At 32.3% G+C, this 19,666-nt stretch overlaps 1 protein-coding gene across 2 annotated transcripts in view; it reads right to left on the reverse strand.

Moving 5' to 3' along the window:
- The window catches only part of LOC124103005 (transcription factor RFX3), an 84,318-nt gene that overhangs the window by 54,850 nt on the left and 9,802 nt on the right, over positions 1-19,666 (reverse strand). For both annotated transcript variants that reach the window (XM_058584035.1, XM_046459468.2), the window contains exons 3-5: positions 16,376-16,495; positions 5,031-5,152; positions 3,242-3,354 (exon numbers count right to left, since the gene is read on the reverse strand). In XM_058584035.1, the coding sequence (XP_058440018.1) occupies positions 3,242-3,354; positions 5,031-5,152; positions 16,376-16,495 (355 nt within the window). The remainder of the gene's footprint in view (positions 1-3,241; positions 3,355-5,030; positions 5,153-16,375; positions 16,496-19,666) is intronic.

Here is a 19,666-nt window from a genome sequence, read left to right on the forward strand (position 1 = left end):
CACCTTCATTTTCTCCTTAATTTTAGTTTTTAGAACCATTTTCCAGATGCATCAAGGAATTTTCCTTTTCTTTATTTTCTTCGTGCTTTTTATTAAATGATGCTAAAATATATTACTTTTTCTATTAACTTTGATGATGACCAGATTTAATCTCACTCTACCATTACAATTAATTTATAAATTAGTTGTCAGATATGAACATTATATGCTGTCATATAATGTCCAAAAGGACACTTATTTATGAAAAGACACACGATTCTGTGAATATTTTGAGCCTTTAAAGACAGAGGTAACTTATATGCATGTATAATGTGGAGTCATCAAAAATTGAGAACCAGAATACGTAAAAGAGCCCCATCAAGATCTTCAAAATTCACGGAAGGCAGAGAAAATGGGCCAAGTAGAGTCTGTCTGAATATTTTGGGCAAAAAGAACAATAATTTATATTCTATAATTTAATAATTATAGAATTGTGCTATTTATGTAGCGATAGCCCTATACATGATACACAGAATAGCTGACTTAAAAACCTAAGACTAACTCAAATATTAAAAAAAAAAAATCTGTTTAGAGTTACTCTTTTGGGAATGAGTAGGGAATGCTGCAAGTAGTTAGTTGGACAGTGAAAATGAAATCAATACATTCCTCAGCAACATTCAGAAATATAAAACTGAGCTTTGAGCAGGGAGTGGTAGCATTTGTCTGTATTCCCAATTACTAAGCAGGCTGAGAAAGGAGAATTGCAAGTTCAAGACCACTCTGGGAAACAGCAAGACCACATCTCAAAAAAAAAAAAAAAGTTAGTAAAAATTAAAACAAGCCCTAAAAATAAAGGACATACAGATGTCCCTTAGCCCAAACAAAAATAAAAACTTTCTCCAAAAGCAAATTATTATAGTTGCTTTCCAAAAATGCAGTTTAGGCATACCAAGAGATATCTCTAAGTGTGAAGCAGCTATTATATTTTACATACCTCTACTATGAGACTGTTGTAAGAACACTATCTATGTATATGTTAAAAGAAAAACATACAGCTGGAGAAAATTGTGTAGAAAATTGTACTTGCTCCTTATATAACAAAACTAGTGACATTTATGAAATCTTTGATAAACAAATTATGAGAATTCCAAATAATAAGCAAAGTAGGATTATTAGTCTTTCTTTAAAAATATAAACTGTAGGAAATATGCAATAAAGTAAGGCAAAATAAAGGGGTTCAATGCATCTTGTATTCAATATATCCTTGAATTAAATAATCTCAAATAACTCTTTTGAAAAGGACATCAACATCAACCTCATTTGAGGCAGTTTTACAAATGAATAAAACATTTTATTATTTGTCCACCCACTTTAAGATATAAATTAAAATAATTCATATTTCACTGCCTTAGGGCAAAGGATTATTTACAGGATTGGACATGAGATTTAGGGAGCTGTATTTCAAAAATGTAAAAGTCTGAGAGGAAAAATAATTAGAGTATTTCTTTTCTATGTACACCACCCACCCCATGAAAAGTGGCACAGACACTTGTGACTTTGAAATGAATAGGGATTATTTTATGGGCCATCATTTCCCACACAGATTAATTATTATACATGTCCTATCTCTTCATGCAGAGTACATTTATTCCTGACAATTGGTATGTTCATGAAAGCTTTATAATCCAAAACATATTTTCACCTTAATGGAGGAGTCTCTTACTTAGAATAATCATACTGCAATTCTTTAGGAAGTAAATAATCTTACTGTATATTTATGCTCAAACTTACATTCTGAATAAATATGAGAAACTTTTTTTAAAAATTCAAACTATATTTTTACAGCCTGGTTGCTTAAAGCAGTGTTCATTTGAGCACAGAGAAACAAAAACTTGTTTAGAAAAAATTGTACACAAACTTTCATTGAATTGGATGACAGCTGTAGAAAGAATTTTTCCCCATGTATATAAGGATAATCCAGAAATTTTCTCATCTTGGCGAAAGCACAACAGTCAAAGGTAAATGACACTAAGTAGCTTTCATCATGCAAAGAAATGTTGGGAACTGGTAGGGAATACTGAAGAACATTTCTGGCACATACTCTGCTAATATGGAGAGAATTCACCCTGGTTGTCAATAACTTAGCATCCTTGACGAATACTTCGATTCACCCAAGCAATTCTTATTTCTGGAGTGGGAAAAAAAATCTGTGAGTGTTATAAGCTGAAACTTCTTACTGCACATTGCATTGTCAGCAGTCAGGAGGACTATCCCAGATATTCAATGGATAATCTTCAACTTTTAAGCAAATAACAAATATCCTTGGAATACAGCTATTTAAATTCTAAATAGAATCCTCTTTCAAAAGAAGAAGCACTTAAGAAAACTCTGTAATCCATGATGCCTTCCCTACCAGGTGAGCTGCAGATTTATTAATATGCTGGCATGGAGAGAGCTCACCTTCTAGACTACATCATGTGGGAAGGACAATAGGAACAGGGATCAAAAACACCAAGAGAAACTTAATTGGCCCCAAAAAATGAAACAAAATTAGAGCCTCATGCTCCCTCGAAGGAAAACCTGAAGTGCTTTATTGAACATTTCTAGAAATCATTTTTAATAGAAATACACCATGGTGTCAAATTCAAAAGGATAAAGGACACACTAAAAAAATCAGTCTTCTGATTCCCAGTCACTTGGTTTCCTTTATAAAGACAATCACTATTAACATTCTCTTGTCTTTCTGGAGAAAGAACTTAAAAGAAAATATGCTACATATAGTTTTACACTATGATTTTTCCTTTAACATTAAATCCTGGCACTTGTTCCATTTTAGTATATTTAGAGTTGTCTGTTCTCTGGCTGTACAGTACCAGATTTTTATCTAGTTCCCTATTAGATATAGCCAACCTTTTAAATTAAAAAGAATAATGCAACAAATTCCCTGTACACTTGTCTTGTCACCCATATGTAAGTATTTTTGTAGGATAAATACCTAGAAGTGGAATTGCTGCATCAAAGGATTCAGATTAGGATAGGCTTAAGAAATGGAGAATAAAATGTACTCTCACTTTCCTGCATTCCTCACCTCTCCACTCTGAGACAAGAAAGAAGAAAAATGAATTTATTAGTGCTCAAAGAAATGCTCAAAAGAATTAGTACTAACTTCATGTGTACTCTAGGAAAAAGCTTGATTATTTTGCTTTAACAAAGTTTCTGGCAAAACTTAGCGCATGTTCATACCACGTTTGAAAAGACTTACCTCACAGTGCTCTCGATAAAGACTCTGCAGTGACTTGATATCCTCAAAGGTAGTACCATCTGGCAGAGAAGAGATTTCAACTTCTCCAAACTCTGGAAGTGCTCGAGATGCATCTGTTACCATGACAACATAACAGAAAAAAGCTACTGTGGATAGTGTCAATTACAGATTAATGAGGAAAAATTTCAGAAGACTAAAAAGAAAAAAAAAATTTAGGTCAGAGGGCCAAAGAACAAGGACTTTTCAAATTAATATTTTGCAAGCAAAACTTAACAACATGATCAGCACAAAATATAAGAATAGAGGGTACACACATAGGAATTTTTAGAAATCAAATTTTCACTCCAGTTATATCAGAAATCCTACAGCCCAGGCCTCTATTAAAAGAAAATATCTCAAGCTTGCTGGTACCAAATTTAGTTATTTTCATTATCATGCTACTTAACTGCACAAAAATAAATGTAGCCTTAAATTTATTATGTTCAGATAATATAATCAGAAGCCAAGAGAGTTATGAAATACAAAGAAAACCATAAAAATAAAGTTAAATTTAACATTAATTTGATGTAATGGATGATACTATTGTCCTATAACTAAATTACCTCTTGTAACATCAACATGGGATCGGCTGTTGTAGTACAGGACTTTTTGCATTTGATAGGCCTATTCCAACATATATTACATGATTGGTACTTCGCCCATTATTCTTCTGCATTCAAATGACTGTGAAACTTGCCTCCACAAAGAGAATAGGGGCATGATTTAGCCTTCCGTTGAGAGTAAGGCATAATTTACATAGTCTCTTTCTGTTCTTTTTGTGTTTTTTTTTTTTTTTCATTAGCTCTGGACAATTATCGTAAATACACTTTGGTGCTTGCTTTATCATAAACTCAAATATAAATGTGGCAAGTAAAACTGCAGAACTGTATTTAGTTTTAGCTTTTAGGCAAAATTCAGGACATGATTTCATTATTTTTTGACATTATTTGAAATTAATTGAAAGCTCAAGGGTCCACAAGACTATATCTGAGGACTTTAATTTGGGAAATACTGCCATATTTCCAACTTCAGTAATTATTCCAATTTGAGAATCTCTTCCAGTTGTCTTTGTTGGAAAGTGCATATGGATACATATATACACACACATAGGCATACACACTCTCTGACTGCATCTATGCAAGTTGATATGTTGTATGAACACTATGCATGCTCATTTCCAGAAGAATTCTGCATTAAATTTAACTGCTACTTTTGCTCTTAGGCTATGGCAGTAATATGTAAAACGTTGTAGTTCTACTTCCTAATTCTTTCAATAACAAGAAACATAGATACTATCTAAAAATTACAAAAATAGAAAGTACTAGGATCAATGTAAAAGAATGAATTACTTTTTTAAAGTTTAATACAATTTTCTTCTAATCTAATACTGTCTGCAAATACAACTTTGTACACAGAAAAAGAGAATTCTTTTTGGTCCTTGAAATAACTACTGCAAGTAAACAAAGCATAATTTTAATAACATAAGACAATTAATATAAATTCTGGAAAATACTTTTATAGCCTTTAATGGATTATGCATTTCAAAGTCCTACTTTGCTCAAGACTTTTAAAAATAAAGTTCAAGTGGGAAAGTAGAGATGAACTAGAACTATATGATGTACATAGTTTCAACACCAAAACAATCTTTCTATGTAATTAACATCTGTAACGGACATTGTACTGGGAGAAAAGACGTATTGTTCTCTTCAAAATCCCAAGAGCAACTAATAGGCAGTACACCTTAACATACCTAAAAACTGTTGATGATGTTGACTTTGGGCAATTACAGTTTGCTCAACAGATGTGCCTGTCTGTTGACCACTTCCTGTGAAACCATCTGCAACCCCATCCACTTTCTGCATAGGCTTGTACCTAAAAATATTAGATGGAAAAAAAAAAATTATTCCTTACTTTTTTGTACTATCCCGAACTCCAAGGCATTCAGTTGTAATCTGTCTTCTTTAATGTCTCATGATAGTTGTAGGATTTTTTTTCCCTTAACAATTTCATAAAGTTAGGATGTAGGCATTTTTCCCCAATAGTGAAAAGAACAAAGGGGAAAGAATAACAGGAAAAGGAACCATGTTTGAAAATCCAGAAATTTACATAAGAATGAAAGAATTATGAGGTATTTCTATGGATGGCAGCAGCAGATGTCCAGGCTTCTAGTATTAGTACATATTTTGAAAACTTTTAGAGGCCAATGGATCAAGTTAGAAACATTTTTAATACACTGGAACTTGAATTTGAACTAAGATCTAGGAGCCTACTGGGACCTAAAAAATGTTGATGAGTGGCTTTCAAGTTATTAGTATTTATAAATAAAATCAGTCTATAAATCTCATCATATTGTTTTCATATTTCCTAAAATCTCATATGCATCTCAACACATTCATTTCTCTAGACTCTTATCCACATTTGCAAATACAAAGACTATGTGCATCCTTTTGCAGCAAAATACATGCAATAATACATCTACAAACCTAGTTTACCAAAATAAAAGAAGAAAAAAGTCAGCTACAGCAGTGTATTTATCTTTAGATCTTATTTATATGACCTTATGTACTTTTCATATTGCTAAAATAGAAAAAAATGTACATCAGCAGCAAGCAGAAAAAGAAAAAAAACTTTTTAGAAGAGAAAAATCATATATGAAACATCTCAGGCAAGTCTTCTAGGACAAGTGTACATAAAATAAGTAAGCGGCAGCTCTAATTTCTTCTTTTCTCAGATTGTAAGTATTTTTCTTCATTTTAGAAATGAGAGAAAAGAATTTTTAAATAATCTACAATAAACTTATCACCTAGAAATAGCTTCATTCCCATTATCATGTTTGTACTTCCTTTATTGCTATTTTCAACTGTGTTTATAAACATAAGAACTAGATATTCTCACCACCTACTTAACCCTTGTTTAAACCAAAATTCAACTACATCAATAGTGTGAAGTTATTGTAAATATCAGTGCCCCTAACCTGTGATTACTATATACTTAGAGATGTCTGTACTCTGACAACAGGTATGAAATGAATGGATCTGGTGAAACATCGCACAAATAATGCTCAGGCTACTTAGGAAATGATTCAGACTTGCATGTTATCAATTATAACTTAGAAAAATGAAACTTTCATGAAAATTTCAAAGTTTCTCATAGTGATATTTACATTTATTTTTTATGTTACAGTAGCTGACAAACAACTATGGAAAGCAAAGATAAGTCAAAGGATGAGCCAGGTGAAAATGGTACAACTCATCTCATTCTATGGTTATAACTTTAGTGATGACCTCCTCAACAACAAAATATTAGTTGGTACTTTCTAATATAAATATATAAAAATATACTCTTTTATTTATTGGTTCTTTTAGTTATACATGACACTAAAATCCATTTTGACATAATTCCACAAGCATGGAATATATCTTGTTCTAACTTAGGAATGCAGTACCTCTCCTTCCCTTTCTCTCTCCCCACCATTTGCTCCCTTTCCTCTATTGATATTTCTGTCATTTTACCCATAGTTATTTCTTTTAAGTAATTTCTTGTGGATATACATAATGGTGAGATTCACTGTGTATTTTTTTAAATTTACATAAAGAAGTTATGCCAGACATTTAAACCTACTCTTTTATTGAATAGAAAAATCTTCTGGAAAGTTTTGTTGTTTTTTTTTTCCCCATTCAGGACCATACCAAAGACAATGGAAGATGTGTTAGAAGTGTCATTTATGAAAAATCTAATGTTTTTTCTGCATTTTTTCTTAACACTAACCCTAACCCTAACCCTTTGTGAGGCAAGTACTTTGTGTACTTTTGTAGGGGAGCAGTTACTTAATCATTCTGTTCTAGCAGACTTGAATGATTACATCCTTATTTCATTTAGGGAAGTTTCTTATTCTCATTTATTTTTTAATTTGATTTTAGCTCTTTTTTTTTCAACTATGAAATTTTATATCACTAACAATATATCTGAAAACTGTTTATGTTTCTTAATTTAAGTTAGTGGAGTTTGGAATTCACAGAGTTTAACCAAAGTAGTTAAAGGAATCTGAATCATTTACGCCGGAGAAGAGGAAAAAAAAAAATATTTCCTATAGACTTTAACTTACTAAGTTTAGATGTGAGTTTATAAAGTAATTATGATACTCTGCCCAGCTGTGCTTTATAATGTTCCTTTGCCATATATAGCAACTAGTATTAAAGACATGAAACCAAGGACAAGTGGGGAAAAAATGTCATATACTCCTCTTAGAATAAGTTTTCTGAGGACAGATGCTATGCCACAATCTACCTACACACAGTGCTTAGCAAGCCTATAACCTACAAGCAAAATTACCTTCTTCTTTAAGAAGACAGCATTATCATTGTATCAAACACAGTGTAAGTGTCTATGAGTAGGAAATACTGTATTTTTAATATGCAGTCAAAATCACAATGAATCACAATTGATGTATGATGATGTTTAATAAGATTGAGTGGGAAGCACTAATTAGAGGTCTACTATATTAAGTGGGAGATGGCAAATGCATCAAGGCCAGCTTACAAGGAAAGAAGGAGATAAATTGACAAATCCAGGAGAAAATGTACAGGTCGGTACTTTAGAAAAGCTCTTACATAGTGGGGATGAAGGGAAACACAGAGAAAATACAGTCAGAGCTGGGAAATGAGTGCTTTTATTATAACCATAAGAATAAGGATAGAAAGATGAATAGTAGATTGAAAGACAGGCACAGATAATACTGTATGGGTATTTCCTTGGTGGAAGTGCTGTAAACCGGAAACTTATATTGTGACTCATGCTAGACTCCAGGGACAGAGTTCAAAGAGCTCTATGAAGAATGGCACCAGCAAGGGCGGGGGGTTGCATTAGTGTGAGCCTGAAAGTATGGAAGAGCTTCTAGGTAATGTTAACTTTTGCTTTTCCTCTTTGTTAAGTAATGAATCACACAGTGGCACATTCAAAGTTTACTGCTTGACACTGGATTAGACTTGCAAGAAATCCCCAGAAACCAGAAACATTGGGCAGCAAGGGGCTGGATGTTCATCTGCCTGATTCCATATTTAAGAAAAACATTCTATCTCCTACCGTCATCTCAGAGGTTTGGGTCTTCCCAGAAGAGAAGGGAGTTTAACAAGGAGTCAAAAACAACCACATTAACAATAGGCTAAACAAATACCTATACCTATAAATTAAATACGTAAAATACCTAAAAAATTCAAATACAAAAATTCAAATATTGAGGCTCACTCAAGACATACCTAATAAAATCTTTGAGAATGGGGCTTAGCAACTGGTATTATATGCTTCTGAGATGTTTTCTAGGCATCATGCACGGTCCTAGTCCATAGGAGCCTCTTGACCCAGTAAGGAGTCCTTCAGACCAATGTTGTAGAAATATACCCATTAACATTAGAGAAGAGCCAATTTTCAAAAAGAAATTTCATCAGTTTTCTATTTCCCCCATGAACTAAATTTGAAATACATGATAAATATCTTTAAATGGAGAATGAATGAATGATTAAGATAACTTTTCATTTTATCATGCCATCAGTTAATCTTAACATACTTTTAATGAATTTAACAAATATTTATTGAGCATTTACTATACATAGGGCACTATAAGTTCAGGGTTTTTAAAAGGTTCAGTATAAATGATTTTTTCTCTAAGTTTTTAAATATTCTATTAACATGATAATTCTACATTATTTAATTCTGGTTGAATTTCAACTAAATTTTTAGCAATGAAACAGAACTTATAGTTTCTTGCCTCTTTGCACTATTTACAAATCATTTATAAATATTAAATTATAAAAACATTCTTTCTATTGAAAACAAACAAACCCCTCTGTGTTGAATTCTTTAAAACCTGAACTTTCAGTATTTAAAAGTATTACCCTTCCTTTACCCCCATTTATTTTACAAATGTATGCTCTTGAGTTATGATGTGTTCTTGATAATGACCTGCACTGCATCAAAGGAAGAAACAGCTTTGGATTTCAAAATTAGTAAGAGGCAAACGATCATTTTAACAGCTTGCAACTCCATGGGCAATCAGAACTAAAGTTGTTAATGATTAGTAAATGAAAGAAACTCTAATGCTTTAATAGCTGAGTATATGCATGAAACCTGCCACTGACACAGAAAACTTAGAAAATTATTAGGAATCTTCCCCCATGGGGTTACCTATAGCTATTATTTAGGACTTGGACATTTGCAACTCTACTGTAATCATAATATTCTGACAGTAATCTATAACCAAGGATACTGAAACAGTTCACTGGAAGACAAAGAGCAGTATATGTTTACCATCACATTCAATCAACTGTACCAATAAACTAAATGAAACATTTGGAAAGTCCTTTCAAAGCAGATGAAATATACACATGCAAAATATTAACTCTACAGGCAGAGTCATTATTATGTTCATAATATATGAAAGTACATGATCACTGATTTGCATAAATAAGTAAAAATGATGACCTGACAATCAGGGCAAGAGGCTACAATTTTCTATGACTAGAAGTTTCTTTTAAACCTCTTTTGAAAAACTGCCCCAGAAAGTCTTTAGATTACCTGATGTATAAAATGAACCAAGTGACATAAACATGAATAGATAAGAAAAAAGTACCACTGTGTGAGAGATTCATTCTTTCAAAACAGTAACTGACTCTTTGATGCCACACTAAAATATACATTTATATTTATCTAAATGACTTCTAATATCAACCTTGCTGATTAATGATAGAATTCTCTCTCTTGAATTCTTGTTGGTAGCTTTCAGAGTATGTATCTCTTCATTAGTTCTAGATTTATAATTGAGCAAAGAGAAGAGAAATAATTAAATTTAAATGTATTTTCCTAAAAATACTTTTAGTTGTAGATAGACACAATACCTTTACTTTGTTTATTTAGCTTTTTTTATGTGGTGCTGGGGATAGAACCCAGTGCCTCATGCTAGGCAAGTGCTCTACCACTAAGCCACAACCCAAGCCTTAAATGTATTAACTGCAGCAGGGAAAGGAGATTGAGGCCCATGGCTAAAATGAAAATGAATGATCCAGAGGAATGGATTATTCATTAATTCAATGACTATTTATAGAGCACTGAAATGCAATGTTGGATGAGACACACATGATTCCCTGATCTCATGAATTTCTTTATTGTGTCCTTTTAGTACAGGTAATTTACAGTTAAATATCTAGAAGAATATATTCTTACTACTATATGCATGCCACATTTTTTACCTACAGTTGGCTTGTTATGGTTTAGATCTAGCAGTGTCCCCCCAAATATTCATGTGTTAGACAACGCAAAAATGTCATAAGTGATTATGAGAGTTTACAATTTCATCAGTAGATTAATCCACATGATAGATTAATGATTTGAATAGACTACTAGGTGTCAACTATACCCAGGTGGGGCATGGCTGGAGAAACTAGCTCACTGGGGGTGTAGTCTTGGTGAATTATATCTTGTCCCTGGCTCCTCATGCTTGTGTGTTTCCTCTCTCCTCTCCCTCAAACTTTCCCCCCTCCTTTATTCATTTTCTCTCTCTCTCTCTCTCTCTCTCTCTCTCTCTCTCTCTCTCCCCCCCACCTTCCTCCCTCCCTACCTCTCTCCTTCCTAGTTGCCATGAGGCGAGCAGTTTTCCTATGCCATGTCCTTCCACCATGATGTTCCATCTCACCTCAGTCCAGTATCCTGTGACCTTGGACAGAATCTCTGAAACTGTGAGATCAAAATAAACCTTTAATTCTCTAAGTTGTTTCTGTCAAGTATTTTGGTCATAGCCATGAGAAGCTGAATAACACATGGCTTTTTCTGTTAAACAGATTCCAGAGTGATACCCCTCCCCAACTTCTTTATTTGGAGAATGACAATCTGGCTCTACCTGATGCCAAGTCATAGAAATAAATTTTTTAAAAAAGAAAAAGGTATCTGAATCTTTATCTAGGAAAAAAATAAATTAGTGAGCTTTTTGCGTGCAGCCCAAATTAAGTGGACCTAGTTTCCTTATCAGTAAATAACAATATAATTGCCAAATGAGATCTTACAGATAAAGTGCTTTACTTTGTATAAACTTAAAAGAACATTTTAAGTGTTCAATAAATACTTATCAGGAGAATAAGTTAGTGGTGACTGTTACTATTATCAAACTTTACATGAATTACTATAGTTTGAAATTACTGAGTTGTGATTATTTATAATTTTCCTGACTTTAATGGAAAATATGGTCATTTCATCGTGGAGTACCACAGTGCACATTGAACATTTTTAAATGCCAAGATTTCTTATTTGTCTCCAAAGCCAAATGCACAGGCACCAGATCATCTCACTAAAGATGCCTGCCACCCTCATTGCCTCAGACCAATTTACTTGCCCTAGATGCTTAGCTCTGTGATGATCCCAGGGAACTCACGGTCTAGAAAATAATTATAAACTATTAACATTAATCAACATTGAAAACCACAAGCATAGAGTATAAAGAAACAGAAGCCAAACTTGTCTAATTGCCAGGCTGCATTTTCCTCCAAAGCACCAGAATATTCCTAAAGATTTTTCTCTAGTACTTATAATAATGATGATAATAATAATAATACTTCCTTTCTCCTTATATAAATACAAATAATCATAGACAAAGCAAAAACAGTTTTGCTGTAACATCTTTTCACAGGACCTCTCTTGGCTTCCCCTTCAGTGCCACAAAAGTTCTTTTTTTCACAGAATTCAATTCCTGTGAAGAGACCATGCAAATAGGCAGGAAGTAGCACATTTCCTAACTTAATTGAAATATACTCATTAAAATGTGTTTTCTCCTTCCATTTTATGAAAAAAATATTATATGTTTCTGAATAGATTATATTACCTCTTTGACAAGAGAATTGGGTTCGTATCTAGGTTGTTATATGATTTCAGAAAGTCCCTTTATGGACTTCCATTTTCTTATCAAGAGGATGGATTGAGGATTGAGAATTTTAACTCTGTGGTTAAGGGATTGTCTACCATGCAGGAGACTCTGGTTTGATCCCTGGCACCACAAAAAAAAAAAAAAAAAGAGTGGGTTGGACTAGGCCATTTCTTCTTTCAGGTTCTAGCATTTAGAATCCTGTGCCATCTCTTTTAGATGTGATGCACATATTCTAATGCAACTGACAATTGATATATATATTTGTTGAAGAAATGATAAATGCAGTTTAATATTTTGAGAATGGCTACTGGAATCAAACACAGACAAGCACATTGTCAAAAACACTTGGCTTCATTTCACTACTTTTGCTACTAGGATTTGGAAGAATAACTAAAATATAGTGCCAATATTCTTCATGTACTTCTTTTAAATATTAAAAGGAAACCGAAGCAAACATTTTTACTTAGTTTGTAGAGGTGAAAATTACTGATCTCATTTTTTTCTTTGATAACCTAAATTAATGTTGTCTAAGTTAGGGAAAGCAAATTAGTCCATTAGTGAATCTCTTTAAGAATTTAAGATTACCTCGTTTAAATGCAAATATTATTTTTATAAGAGATGTTTTCAACAGAAGCTATTAAAATTATACATTCTTCCTCTTCTTAATTACCCATAATGCCATCAATCTGCAAAGCAGTTTTTACATTGTGTCAGACTAGATTATATTCTCTAGAATCTTACTCTAAGGGCTTACCGGAGTGCCTGGGTCCATTTGTTCGCCACTGAATATCAACAAACTACTGTAATGAACAACTCAAAAGTAAGCAGAAGACCCTGTCCACTTATACTTCCTTTGCCAGCTGTCGTATTCCATGGTTGCCTATGAATCAAGTGGGCCTTAATCTGCACCTTTATTTTAAGTAAATGGTTTGAGGATGGATATTTATTTTCAAGTACATAAAACTACAGACTCTGTGTGACATCTGCTTTTCAGTCAGAAGCACTTTCCATTTATTTCCAGACTCATGGCTATGTTCCATGATTTGCGGATAAGTGGAAATTTCCTCTATGATCCTATTAATCTTCAAATAAGATTCTGCATATAAAGGAGCTAAAGATAATATACAACCATATAAAATAATAATAATTACATCTCTAAAAGTACTTTAATACCAAATCCACTAGAAAAATTTACAAATTAAACACCTGAATTTAATTAACAAAATAATAACTGAATATACTTGAACTTTTTCATTATAAGAACACATGAAACATGTGACTATATAAGATGGAAGATGTGCCCACATGGATATATTCAATAATCATGAAGGCATTTAAACAATCTGAATATTCTGCCATATTAAATACCAGTACCTGCTATGAAATATTTTAAACCTTTCACATATCACTTGCATTTTAACATAATGTGTAAGTTTCTTCTTATACAAATCTTAATACATTCAATAGAATCATTTCACTTTTGGAATCATCAATTTTTAATTGTTTAAGGCATAAAACAAACGATACAATAAGTTCTTTTTCCATCATTTTAAACAAATATGCTTAACTTTCACCCTTACATCCAGATGCAAGGAGAGAAACTCTCTTCTATCCAAGTACTTCTACACAAGGAAGTAACTAGGTTCAGTTGAGGCCTACGCAGGTTGTCAGTGAAGAGTCTCCTTCAATGAGACAACTGAAGCTTCCTGCTAATCTCAATAAAGAAATCTGTGCAATTGACAACGCTAATGCAATCATTCATCAAGACAGAATTTCAAGAGCACCGTCTACAATACAAAACTTGCATCATCAAAAACACAAATGAATGAAAAGAGGGTTCAGTACCTAACACTCTTATTTCACAAGAAAGCATATGATATAAGAAATTCAAGTTGGTAGAATTTATTAATATTACTGAGAATTTTATATCACTTCCTAAATACATACATATTGCATCTGTTTCTAAAAGCAATTATGGAGGTTGCAGAGGTTTTCATAGCTCCTTAACTTTGATAGCTTTGGAATCTGTTTCATAGAAGACCTTAGAAACTGTAGCTCCTACTTGAGTATTTTAGGCTTTTTATAAAAAAATGTTCTATGAAAACCTACATTTTCATGAAAGCTAAATCATATGAAGAAGTAGGTTTTAGCTCTCTTAGGTATAATTTAACAAGGTTTTGCTCATAATTATTTTGAGTATGTTACTTTTGAATCAAGCTTTTTTCTTTTTTTTCATTTCACTATAGCCACAATGTGTAATGTTGCTATGCATGAGGGTAGAGATCACATCAGCAAGTAAGAGCTGTAGCTGCTGCTACTAGTAAATAGGAGAAAAATTATAATCCAAGACAATAAGTAACAGTTTATTATAACTCATTCAAACCCTATCTTCAACTATATAAGGTTCTACTCTATGATTCATTCTGTTAATTGTTTGGACTCCTTCTTAATATATTTCATTGGCTATATTTCAAAAAATAAGAATCCACTATTAAAAACAAAATTGAGAATTTATGAATTAAAAATCTAAAACTCTTGAGATACCTCTTTATAAAGCAAATCTTGAACTGAGTCTGCAGGCTGGAATACATACACTGGAAATCATCACTGTGTTTAAAACCACTTAACAAGTATCCTTACCTCCAGTCTCTTCCCATTAAATATGTCTTGCCCCAAATCAAAAAGTCATCACTCTAGAAAAAATCAAAGTTCAATTGTTTCGCTTCAAAGCCTTAAAAAGCTTCAAAGCTATGTTCTGTACAAAGAACAAACTTATTAGCTTCATATACAACTATATCCCTTAATATATGATCCAAACTGCTTTCTAAACTGCATCTCCCAGTAAGCTATTCTGTCATCTCTTCAATGTTCCTTTTGCAATATCAACCTCACTAAATCATGGGCCATTTACTAAAGACATCATAGATATTATCCCTAGGTGACTTTGTTTACATGTTCCTTCTTCCTGAATATTCCTTTTTTTTCTGACTCCTCTTGGTCTCTTCTCTACTGAAGAGCACTTCTCTATGAAATTTCCCAATCCTCACTCTCCAGAGTTTCCTGAAAATTACTTTGTAGTTTATAGTTTCTTGACCAAAGTTGTATTTTAACATGTCTCAGACTGCATTCCTTTTCCCCTCCCGATTTTCCCATACATCTCTACTTTTAATGTTTTAACCTAAGGTAGAAACTATGTCTTATCCTCTGCATGCAGTGCCTAGCACAAAAAAGAGATTCAATGTTTGCTGATTAAATAGATGAAGGACTACTGTGTGATACATTCTTTTTCTATCAGTGTCTTAGAGTTAGTGCTTCTTATTAAACTAGTATGGATGTGGAGAACTGGCCAAGTCAACTAGATTAATGGATTAGGATTTAAGCAGAGACCTCCTTTTTTTCTACTGAATACTATATGTTAGGTTGAAATAAAAAATAATAATTACAGGTATGGCTGAGTGATGCTGGTAAAAGGAGGAAGGTTTCTTTTTGTTTTTGTTTTTCTAAATTTTGATATTAGGCACATGGGACTGACTAGAAAGTCCTTGGCTAAGAAACAGAATTATGGGCTTGTGCAAATAAATCATTTCTGGGATTCATCTGTAAAGCAGAGTTTCCAATGCTTTGATTGTCAAAAGGTTATGGGACCAGACTAGACTGAGGTATTTTTCACTCCTAAGATATATTATCCTATTATCCATCCAGTCATCCATTCATGAATGCTTCATATCTCTTATGACTCCAATATCTGCAATTCTATATTAATAAAAGTTGGACTCAAAGAAAGTGCTAAAGTCCCAAACATTCTGCAAGACTTCATACTTAGTCAAAAGGAATGATATGCAGAACAGCAAGTGAGAAGCTCATGATAATGAAACAAGTTCTCCTGCTGCTATTTGCTTAGGTGTGCTTCTGTGTTTTATGTTTCACTTCCCTGTCTGAATAGTTTCAGAGGATTGGATGTTACACTTAACTTAAAAAGGGCCAAAAGGATGAAAGAATAAATATTTTCTTTAAATGTGGAAAACAGGAACATTAAAATTCTAGAACATTTAAAAGTTATCTATAGTGAAAGTTTGTCAACAGCAGCCACATTCATATGCACTTAGGTATTTGTTCTGTTCAGAAAAAAGTGACCTAAGCAACTTAGAAATATATAGCTTTGACATATCAATGATAACTCCAGAGTCTACCTTTGCTTCTGTTGCATGGGTTGTTGTCTCATAGCCATATACTGCATATCTTCTTGCAGACGATTAAGAGGAGAATCTGGCTTGACACGAATTCCATAGTAATGGTACTTGGAGTTTCCTCTTTATAAAAGAACAACATTGGAAACACAAAGTCAAACCAGTATCAACCACAGAGAATGTCCATTTAATTTCACATTTTGAAAAATCAGGTAAAAGCAGCATACTAATCTTATATATTTTTTATTTATCTTTTCCTGATACCTATTATGTTTTTATAGTGAGAACATCTGAAGAATCAAAATAAGATTCTGAGTCAATCAGTTCAAGACCCTAAGATAAGTATTTTGTTTTCAAATTAATATTTTAAATGTAATTTAATGTGGGAAAACAGTTTTGGCCAACAAAAATTCATTAATAGGATAAAGGACTGTACATTAAATATGAATTTGTAAGTGGCAAATTAAGAACAAAGAAAAATTATACAGACTTGGACAAGTTCAACATTTTTCTCTTTATCATAGGAAAGATGAAATAAGATAAATTTATTATAGGATGTTGTAGTGAAACATATTAGTATTTTGAAACTTAAAACAAGATGATATTTTTTATTTTGAAACACATTTTATTAGTCTCTGTTTTTATGAATTTATATCAGTTTTGTAGGCTGAATAAGATATATCACAACAGACATGGGGAAATTTTTCTGTGAAAATGGCAAATTTCCACCTGGAATAAAAATGTCACAATTTCCCCATGTTCATGAGAAAGACCATGTTTGCTATTAGAAATGACAAGTTTTGCTCTGAATGGAATTTGCAAATTCTTGCAAAAATAACATTTTAAATATGTAAATTCTTGCAAAGAGAAAATAGTTTTTCACAAGTCTATATATAGCAAGACATCAGTGCTCTTTCCAATTTTTTCTTTCATTTAGAAAAAGAAATGCAAGAGGAATGTGGATTAAATAGTTTTTATAAAATAGAGTAGAATTTTACTTCCAAGATTAACATATATTATATGAACACTATACATTTGAAGACATTAAAATCATATTACATAAATAATATTGTTAATTAAAAAAAAGTCATTTGAATATATGTACTCTTTCAGCAAAATAAAAATGAAAATTTAATGCCTACAAAGTCTAATCACTTGCAGAGATTAGATCTTGCTCTCCAAAGTCCAAAGACAGAGCTAAAAATACAAACAAGAAATACCACAAACACAATTTGTAGTGTTTTTCATACAAACTGAAGGATAGCAGATAGTATAAGGTAAGGATATAGTATAGGTATGGGTAGAAAGCAAGTAGCATAGGTAGGGGTAAAAGGCATTAATCATGGGGAAAAACTGAAAAGTAAAATGATGTTTCTCTTGAAGTATCTAGTTCTTTTTCAGTTTTCTACATATCATCATTTTGCTTGGGTTGGGAGGGAGTGGAAGTTCTTTTTATTCACTGGAAAGGGTTTGGAGAGTGAAGTATATCCATAGTCAGTTTTGCTCAAATTTGATTTGGAGAAGGGATCTAAAAAACAGTACCTTTTATTCACTTTATTTAAAAAATACAGTGATTTCATTTATTTGTTGTTTACTTAGACCCCCAAACTTGAGAAAAGATGTGGTCTGGTTCTAATAATTTCAACAGATAATACTACTGATACATAACATTCCTGGCATAAAGTTCACTTTTTTTTTTTCCTTTTTAAAAATATCTGATTTTGGAGCTGGGGTTGTGGCTCAACAGTAGAGCACTCACCTCTCACATGTGAGACCCTGGGTTCGATCCTCATCACCACATAAAAATAAATAAACAAAATAAAGATATTGTGCCCATGTATAACTAAAAAATTTTTTTTAAAAATAGCTGATTTAGTTTGCCTCATGATTTATATTGATTTACTTCTTGGATTAGGAGTAGAAAGTAAATGCCATAGTAGAATGAATCTTTGGGACTTTACCCTACCACTAATACTGTCAATTTTCCTACATTATAGTTCTCTGTCTTTATAACACCTCATTTGTTTAAGCCCATACTCTTGCATAGTATTTATTTTCTCCTCATTCTTCTAGGCTTTGCATTCTAACTCAATTGCAAACACAGAATACAATTTTAAAAGGAACAGGAGACATAATTGTTGGGGATTGGGGGAACATTAGAAGTAAAAGCTGAAATATTGTAAAATGTACTTAGAGAACATGGATTCTACTCATTCACAAACCCAAACAACTCCAATTTTATCCCTTTCTATTATTAAATATGTTTCAAGGTTTGAATGGAGCCTCAAAATAGGACCCATTGAAATCCTTTTCAGTAACAAAAGCAGCACAACAATACAGCTATTAGAATGTTGAATAAAGCCCAGAATTTCAAAATATTGGCACAGTATATGTAACTACTGAGCTATCAATTCAGAAATAGAGGGTTAGGTCCCCAAATGATGATTTTCCTCATTTTGGTTTTAAAAAAATACTAAAGAAACAAAAAGCTTTTTTCAAGGGAATGAAAACTGGTTCCTTTAGTCTGAAGAGATAATCATGTTCTGTAGTTTAAAATATACTACTATTTTGAAGTATAGATAGAAGAAAATATATTTATGCGAGAACTGAACCTCCAGCAATCTAAAAGCCATACTATTACTTAAAAGTTGTGTACAATGAATCAAAGAGCTTTCTGCTGTCATGCATAACTGATTAGAACTAATAAAAAATAAATTAAAAAAAAACAACATCATGGAATAATTCAGAATTCAAATGCATACAGACCTATAAATCTTATAAAACTGACAAAGTGCCAGGGTTCAAGACATACTATCCCAAAATATGTACCTTGGCAGGAGAAAACAGCAGAAACAGGCCATAGAAAGTAGAATGAATTCTCCGTGAAGTGGAACATAAAAACTAGATGACCTTCCCATGAAAATAGGTCATAAGACCAGCTTTGGAATTAATATATAATGAAGTTAATTACTAAGGTACTTTTTATTTTACTAAACTCTTTATTTTGGTAAATTCTTTACCAAAAAAAAAAAAAAAAAACCAAACCTCTGAGGTTATTATTTATAAGTAATTAAAGGTACATCACCTAAAGTTATACAGTGTAGCATCTCTATGTTGAATATTTTTATATGATTTCTGTAAGTTTAAAAAGTCAAAAACACCCAAATCCTTCTGCCTAAATATATAAAATATTTGTTTCCATTATGTAGAAATTATGGAAAGACAAAAACAAACTCCACAGTTCTAAGTATTCTTTTCATCATCTTTGATTAGTAAAAATAGTCATTAATTTTC

The sequence above is a fragment of the Marmota monax genome, unplaced genomic scaffold, assembly GCF_021218885.2.
Source record: "Marmota monax isolate L192 unplaced genomic scaffold, Marmota_monax_Labrador192_F-V1.1 WCK01_AAM20220418_F8-fsc00059, whole genome shotgun sequence".
Classification (NCBI taxonomy): domain Eukaryota; kingdom Metazoa; phylum Chordata; class Mammalia; order Rodentia; family Sciuridae; genus Marmota; species Marmota monax.